This window comes from Argentina anserina, chromosome 7, assembly GCF_933775445.1.
Source record: "Argentina anserina chromosome 7, drPotAnse1.1, whole genome shotgun sequence".
Lineage (NCBI taxonomy): Eukaryota > Viridiplantae > Streptophyta > Magnoliopsida > Rosales > Rosaceae > Argentina > Argentina anserina.
This window is the reverse complement of record NC_065878.1, coordinates 4503406-4511457: the sequence shown is the minus strand read 5'-3', so window position 1 is coordinate 4511457 and position 8052 is coordinate 4503406. Positions and strand designations below refer to the sequence as shown.

General features: G+C 38.6%; 2 protein-coding genes across 2 annotated transcripts; both read right to left on the bottom strand.

Moving 5' to 3' along the window:
- Nucleotides 1–391: 391 nt before the first annotated feature.
- Nucleotides 392–1588, bottom strand: LOC126802185 (syntaxin-related protein KNOLLE). The gene has a single exon (XM_050529765.1). The coding sequence runs from the start codon at nt 1488–1490 to the stop codon at nt 546–548; it is 945 nt and encodes a 314-aa protein (XP_050385722.1). The 5' UTR covers nt 1491–1588; the 3' UTR covers nt 392–545.
- A 400-nt stretch (nt 1589–1988) lies between these two features.
- Nucleotides 1989–7339, bottom strand: LOC126802186 (uncharacterized). Its single transcript, XM_050529766.1, has 10 exons — nt 7155–7339; nt 6747–6801; nt 6340–6375; nt 6205–6249; nt 5665–5748; nt 4881–4946; nt 4646–4684; nt 3880–3979; nt 3214–3364; nt 1989–2704 (listed from the first exon to the last, which is right to left on the bottom strand). Exons 1-10 carry the CDS (start codon nt 7337–7339, stop codon nt 2659–2661), a joined length of 807 nt encoding a protein of 268 aa, XP_050385723.1. The 3' UTR covers nt 1989–2658.
- Between the last annotated feature and the right edge of the window lie 713 nt (nt 7340–8052).

The following is an 8052-nucleotide window of genomic DNA, read 5'->3' as shown; positions in this document are numbered from 1 at the left end:
TCAAACTAAACTTTTAGATAGGTCTGTAGCACAATTGCTCAACCAAATCAGCAACTCAGTAGCCAAGTCAGAAGAGTAGTAACATACTGTGTACTAATTGCGCACTAGTCTGCATATGTGCCTTGGTGAAAGCACACTAGCAGTTACAAGACTTACAACTGAGGTGTTAATGCACTCTGATGCTCCATCGCATAACACACATGTAAACGAGTCAAGATGAACACGTTTGGAAGCTAAACTCTCAATGAAGGTAGTATATTTAGGCGCATAATTCTTTTGCAGCAAAAACTTCTTCCAATTTGATCATTGAACCCAAGTTGCAGACTTGCACAGTACCAGAACGCACAATTCAATTATCACCAGAAAACCCATGATGTTCTACACAGGTCTAATACAACTTCCGATCTTTGATTAATAACAGAATGATGCAACAACATTAACATTCTTCCTTCTAAGGCCTCAACCTGATGAATTGAGGAACACAGATTACTAGACACCGACATTAATAAAGAATAAGAACAACATAGCTAGACAGTAGTAGCTACTCAAGAATGGGAGAAGCTTGTGGCGATGGGGATGACAATTACGAGAATGAGAATGAGGAGAATAATGAGTCCAATAAACATCCACTTCCTGCTGCTCCTCTGGTATTCCTTGGCAGTGTTGAGATGTTTGGTTCCATCCTTGACATAATGAGAAGCATTTATCACATGGTGCTCAATGTCATCCATCTGCTCACCTTGAGCCTCCACCATCACAGCCATGTCCAAGAACACCTGATGCAGCTCCAACAAGCTCTTTTCGATATCCTTTGCCGCGTCGTGCCTGTCCTGTATCTCCACCACAGTCTCCAGCACCTTCCCCCTCCCATGTTCCTGCACGGCCCTCGCCATGAACTCCTCCCCGCCATTCGATATGATCTTTTCGATCACCTCCTCATCGGCCTTCTCCCCCGTCACTGTGAAGTACCTTCTCCCAACAGTCTCCTTGTACTCGCTCATCATCCTCTGCCTCAGACCCTGAAACTCCATCATCAACTCCTTGAGCTTCTTTCGCAGCCCGTTGGTCACCGCCATTCTCGTCCTGTAAATCGGGGTGCCTTCTTTCGCACCCGAGAGCCTCTTATTCGCAGCATTGGCGCGGTCCATGTCTTCGAGATGACATCGAATCGCCCTGGCCTGCTTGAGAACACTGACAATGTCGGCATTGATGCGGCTGCGCAGCGATTGCAGGGCCTCCGATTTGTGGAGGGACTTGCTCTCTTCGTTGGCTTGCTGTAATCGGCCGAGAATGTCGCGGACACAGGCCATCTCCTGCTTCACCTTTTCAGCCTCTTCCAGAAACAGACCCATGTCGCTGTGCATGTTTGAAGACAGCTCCAAGTCCCCAGCTTCAAGGTCGAGGTCTTTCATTGCCGCTTTCTTTAGATCCACGTAGTTGGTGAACGATTTCGTCATCAGATCATTCATTTTTCCTGCATCATGATTCATCCAAACTTAGACTAATACTTCAACATTGAATTGAATACCGAAAAACCAACCCAAGATAGAGCAGAGAGAGCTGCATACCTTCAGTTTCAAAATTACGGAAAGCTTCCTTCTTCTTCTTCTTCTTATTATTACTGTTCTTGTTTTTGGGATAAGTGCTTCTTGTTTTTGTTTAGGGATCACAATGATTTTGAAAACGGCAACTTTTCAAGCTTTAAAGAAAATTTGTGTCAGCAAAGTAGCCGTTTCGATTCCAACGGCTATATTTCAAATACCCGTTGACAGAAGCACAGGTGTGCTTTTCTTTTCCTTTCTCTACATCTCTTCCGGTCTCCCACCGACACCTGTCCAGCTATTTCACTACGTCAGGTTCTACCCATTTTCCCTTTCTAAGCAGGAGAAACAGATCAGTATATGTTCATGCATGACAACATTACAAATAAGATCAGCTGAGAAAACAACATTTACCTTTGATTTTATCGGAACGCAGCCTAATTTGGGAGAAAATTGCAACAATTAACTGAACCAGTTAGATTTGTTCATTCATTATAATTGATAAGTATAAGAACTTGTTACGTTAGTGGTTTGACATGCGTACATAAGTGAATCATGGCTACAATAATCAGTATATGCGTAAGTCTCCGAAGTTGAAGCCAAGAGTCATAGACCCTACGATGTCTCGACCGGAAAGAGCAGAAGTTACCAAGCGAAACACCCTCACTATGGTGCCTTCATCATCATAGGGCAGGTTAGTAGAGTCATCGTCGCCGGCCTCAAAAGAAATGCAAGCCTTTAGTTCTAGGGTTCTTTCTCGTAGCTAATTTGGCAAATTACTTCTTTACATAGCTATTTGATTATAAAAGATGAATGATTCCGAGCTGCTGACCCAACCCCAAAGCAATTGTGATCCAAAACCAACTGTGACAATGAAGCGGGAATGTAATCGTCCACTGTAATTGCAAGTGCATTCCAGATCATAAACCCACGACCCGATTAGAGAGTACCAGCCATGTCAATAAAGCTGCATGCAAAACTAATGGTCACATGCCGAAGAATTTCACCAGCCTGCATTGCTCCAACGCCAAGAGAGGAGGAACATCATGAATGATGAACTGGGCTACCGTAGAGTACAAAACCATGAACAGACAAACATTTTCATGCCTCCCTAGTATCAAGTATCAACTACACTCTGTGTCTTCAGCTTGAGGTACTTCTTCCTGCATGACAATAAGAACAGTCAGAGACTGGATTAATAAGACCAAGCATTGGAGATGCATGCGTAGATTATTCGCTAACAACGCTGGCCTGTTCCACAGTGGTCACACTTTTATCCATTGTAGTAAAAGATCCAGATCGAAGAGTAAACTGGAGCAACGAAATGCAAACTAGCTAACATATGTAAGGAACCCGAAATACAAGTTACAGATTCAAAGGAACAATATCTCCTAAGCAGATAACAATCAAAAATCCAAACACCTCCAACAGCGGAGACTAGACTTTTATAATCAAATAGCTATGCAAAGAAGTAATTTGCCAAATTAGCTATGAGAAAGTACCCTAGAACTATCTACAAGAGCAATTTATATACAATTATGTAAGTAAATTTTTATCCAATCATACCAGGAAAAGAAAAGAAGAGACATCATAGTGACATCAATAGTACTATCACAGATTGCAGCCTATATAAAAGCAAAAACAATCATTATGAAAAGGAATAAAGCCTAACCGATCTACAGCTTCCTTGCACCGCAAAGCTGCCATGTTCGCAAGTTGATGTATTCTATTGAAATTCTTTTGACCCATTGCATCTTTATCAAATATGGCATCTGATAAGACAACTGAACATGCTCCCTTAGCTATGTATTCCCCAGCTGAACCTGTGAAGCATAAGCATATAATTAAGTCAAGGGAAATACATACAGCCAATGAAAATTATAATCTTGATTCAAAATCCTGAACAACAATTGATAAACACAAGTGAAAGTTTCACAACTGGAACTAGCTAAGAGAAAAGGTTTAGGCGTCTAGCTATGAAGGTTTGTATGTTTGATTAATGCAGATTTGGTCCTTCTTGAGTAACTAGATATTGTCACCAAGAGAAATTCAGTAAGACTTGTGATACATAGCAATGAATGGTATATATATAATAGGATACCTATACATCTAGCATTTAGAAAACTAGAGCAGCATGTCCCAAAATTGCTTCTCTATAAATTGTCAAACTTGTCAGGTAATATGGCCAATTAGAGGTTTCACGATTCACATTCTAAAGCTTAAAAGAAGTGTAGAAATTACTCCTGAATTTCTGCATATTGGTTTTTCCTTGAATAGTCTCATAGAATAATTGCAGGGCTGGACCATTAATGGAAACACGAGAGACAACTTAGCTAACCTATTGTTATGCCTTGAGAAGCAACCATTGAGATATGAGGAAAAGGTTTGTTGATGGCTGATATATACTGTGTGCCACCTAATGCAGAAATAGGATAAATCTGTTCCACCAAATAAAATAGTGTTAAAACCTGCAAGTTATGTATGGACCTGAATATACATTAACAAAATGAACTCAACTACGGAATCATTATTGTTTAATTCTTTAGTGTCTCTAAATTAAATGGTAAAAGAATTATATTTCCAATAAATGACACAGAATAGGTCCGAAGCCTCAAGTCAATATGGCTTTTATGCATGATCACATAAGGAAATACATGCTGTACTTGCTGCTTCCAGCATAATGTTCTCGGGGTGTTGAAATATGATTGAGCTAATTGTTCTGGGTAAAAAGATAGAAATAATAGAAAAGGCATACATATGCATTTGACATGCCAAGGTAGTGAATATTTTGTTCATTAAAGCCTCCAGTCTTTAACTTCAACACAAAATATTAGATGGGAAACTTGTCCTGCTTGACTACTTGTAATCTTAGACATGAGACGGATTTGGTATATATAGACTTGTGTCATTCTCATGGTTCATATACATTGAAATTTGAAGGTACATGATAATCAAACTCGGTGGACTTGTATATTAAAGCCAAATGAGCTAACAGAAAGTCGATGCAACTGATATTATGATAAAATGTCTACCACAAGTTTAAATCAAATCTATAATAAAGTTAATGAAATGTCCATTAAAAGATAAACAATAGGACTCATCACCTTCACAATTTTTGCACCAGCATTATAGGCAGACAAAATCTGAATGAGTCAAAACACAAAAATTAAAGAAAATAACATGATACAAAAGAAAATGCTGACAGAGTTATAACTTCTCAGTTTCCATAACAATCCATACAGATCAAGAGACAAAATATATTCAGCATTTGAAGCTGAAGTGAAACTTCATTTAAGCCACGGGGATCACTAGGAGTTCAAGCATAAGAAATTACTTCACCTCTGTGGGAGTCATAACTCCAGGTATGTACAAAACATCCCAGCACCGAAAATCATCCATAATATCCTGAACCACGTTTTGAGTTGAGATTATTAGCTGGAGACATATCCTAATACATTAAGATGCAGGCCATCATGTAATAGCTCGAAAGTACATAAGATGAAGCTAAGAAAAGTTCAGAAATTGGAAGGAGTGGTAATTAAGTGGCATTAATCAAGATATATCTTAATTTCCTTAGGGTTTACCATGGATGACTTAAGTATTGAGGATCTAGGAGACTAGGACTAATGTATGACCAAAAGGAAAAAAAAACAGTCAAAAAATGAGGACTGTTCAAACAAGCACTGTAAGCAAACTTGTAGTGACCCAAAAGCTAAGCTCCAATATTACCACTTATCCCGATAAACCATATGCTGACAGACCTCCTTATCCCCCTATTAGCCCCCAAAAGAAAATTAAAAGGTAGCAGGTGGATCTGCAGTGCAAGGTCGATCATCGTGAACTAAGCTGAACATAAATTTCATCTTTCTGTGACAAGTCAGCAGAAAGGAGAGGGGTATCCTCAGTCCAATAAAAGATGCATCTCCTCACCCAATAATAATTGACTAACTTTAGATAAACTAACTTTACAAGGCCAAACAGTAAGGTTGCCACTCCTGACACGATACTATTGTGTGGTATGTAGAAAATTACAGGTCTATAAGGACTAAACAAAAACAATACACAAAGAAAAGGAGGCAATACTAGAACTAAATGAAGAGTGACAAATTTTGTAAATACTTACCTTCACAATAGCAGGACTCATAAGAAACTTGGCTCCAGCTGTCACTGCCCTTTCCGCATCGACAATGTTGAGTACCGTCCCTACCTGCAAACTTGGCAGGTTCAGAGACTAATTGTAACAGTTCTAATACACAATGGTGTGCTTGACAGTTCTTGAATCAACTAACATTACCGATGCATGAGCCGGAAACATAGTTCTTAGGAATTATTTCAGATTGGTCATTTACAATGCATCTAGTGGGATATCACCAGCGGAGATGTGATTGCATATTTAGAAAGAGTAGTTAATGCTTTCTGCTAAACCCGATCTTGTTGAAGAACACTGATGTTAAACAAGGCGCATATCATGTACATCCCAAGAGATGAGGACGCAAAATTTCCCCATGAACCAATAGTTGTCTTAAGCAATGCAGATACAGCACTATCGATCATTTTTATAAAATATTGGCTCATTCTTGTATCATATACCCTTGACATATAATCAGGAACAAAAACACAATGCATATAAGAGATCAAGATATCAAGAGGTCAGAAGACTTACTCCTAGGACTCTTGTAGGATAGTTATGTACCAGCTGTTGTAGAACCTGTGAATGCGAAAAAACAGAAATGAAAAGTAACACACATAAGCTATGAAGCCAAGCGACCATACAGTCAACTTTGGAACTTCAAACAACCTCAAACACCCCTGGGGTCGACATCACAATCTCGAGCTGCATATCAAATTGTATACAAATTTCAGAAAAGCCATCATTTGTGATCCAAATGAAAATAAACTATCACACTACGCATCTCCTAATTAATGCAACCATATATGTCAGTGTAGCACCCTGGCTCTCATTTGGAAATGTGCTATAACATAATGTAGGTCAGCAATATAAACAAAGGGGATAAGAATTTGAGAACATATGTGGCTTATATATTCTAGAAGGCAAATATCATGTACCAACCAACACCCTTAGATATACAGATGCAAAGCTGAAAATGTAATATTTTACCAATATATGTGAACGTGTTTGTACTTCCAAATTAATGAAAGATCTTTCTTTTAATAACGAAAATTTCTTCGAAAAGGAGAACTCACAACTGAAATGCCACCTTCAAGAGCAGCACAAGCAGCTTCAAATGCGAGCTCCGCACTATACAGAATAGGATGAGACAGTAAGTTCTTAGCAAATATTGGGTAGAACATGGTTTAAATTTACCCAAAATACGAACCCATTCCTAATTAACATCATGGAGGACAAGCTTATAACTTTATAATCATGTTTTTTCATTGTTGATATTTTACAAGGCAAACCTAACCAAATAGAAACTGAAAACAAGGACGAATAAGAAATATATAGTACCATCTAACCATAACGTCGTTCAAATGGCCAGAACAACAATCACTCCAACTATATATTTTTGCACTTAATTAACCCGATTTAAAGTTAGTTTTAGAAGATTGAACATGGAAGCCAGTGCTATAGAGAAACTGAGTTGGAGGAACCTGTTGGCACGAAGACATGCGATGACGCCTGAGCTATTAATTTCCGTCAACGTTTTCTGGATAGACGAGCAGCGAACCCTAAGGCGATGTGACCGGCGCGGGAATGGAGGTGGTGAGGTCTGAGTAGTAATGGCATTACTGAGAGAAACGAAAGGGCTTGTCATCAAACTCGGAGCAGTCGCCATATCTGGTGAACTGAAGAATAGATTTTTTGGGCGGGACGATAACGATAAGTATTCCAATGTTTTCTGCACCTCACGTGACTCACGTAATGGCCTGTTTTGATTTTTTTTTTCTACAAATATGTACTGGTTTCAAAAGGTTAAAGGTTTGTATACGATTGTCTAGACTTTTCATTTATCTCATATTTACTTATTGTTTCTAAGATGTCTCATCACTCTCATGTATTAAATTTGTGTTCGGAATGAGATGAGAAGAAGTTCCTTCCTAACATTCGATTTTTTATATCTCTATTAATTAAGGCAAGTCATATGAAACTGTCATTCACCATATTTCTATAATACCCATCTGAAATAATAATCAACTCAGATAACAGAATAGTAGAAGAGTAAACCTAAAAGTCCACGACAGATAAACAAACAAGAATGCAGTTTTAGTTTCACAAAACAACGTACTCCCACTTTCCAAGAATACCCATGTTGTTGTAGTTAACGCGGTCATCTCTAAAGTGTGGAAATGCGCGCGGACTACGATCATCTCTTTCTCTTGTGGTCTACTTTGTGCACCGCCTGTTATACTTCAAAATACAAAAGTGTTTATTTTTTATTTTGAAAACTACCGAAGTGCTTATTAATGGCAAGTAATTCGTTCTTAATTTTCAAATATAACTTTTTGATATGGGATGTATAGCTCAATGTAGTAGAATTTTCCTTCATGT

Excerpts from the sequence above, each read along its gene's own strand:
- LOC126802185 (XM_050529765.1), bottom strand. The coding sequence starts at position 1,490 with ATGAATCATGATGCAGGAAAAATGAATGATCTGATGACGAAATCGTTC.
- LOC126802186 (XM_050529766.1), bottom strand. The coding sequence starts at position 7,339 with ATGGCGACTGCTCCGAGTTTGATGACAAGCCCTTTCGTTTCTCTCAGT. Across the intron at positions 4,947-5,664 it reads TGAGTCCTGCTATTGTGAAG|GATATTATGGATGATTTTCG; the intron begins GTAAGTATTTAC and ends AACGTGGTTCAG. Across the intron at positions 4,685-4,880 it reads GAGTTATGACTCCCACAGAG|ATTTTGTCTGCCTATAATGC; the intron begins GTGAAGTAATTT and ends TGACTCATTCAG.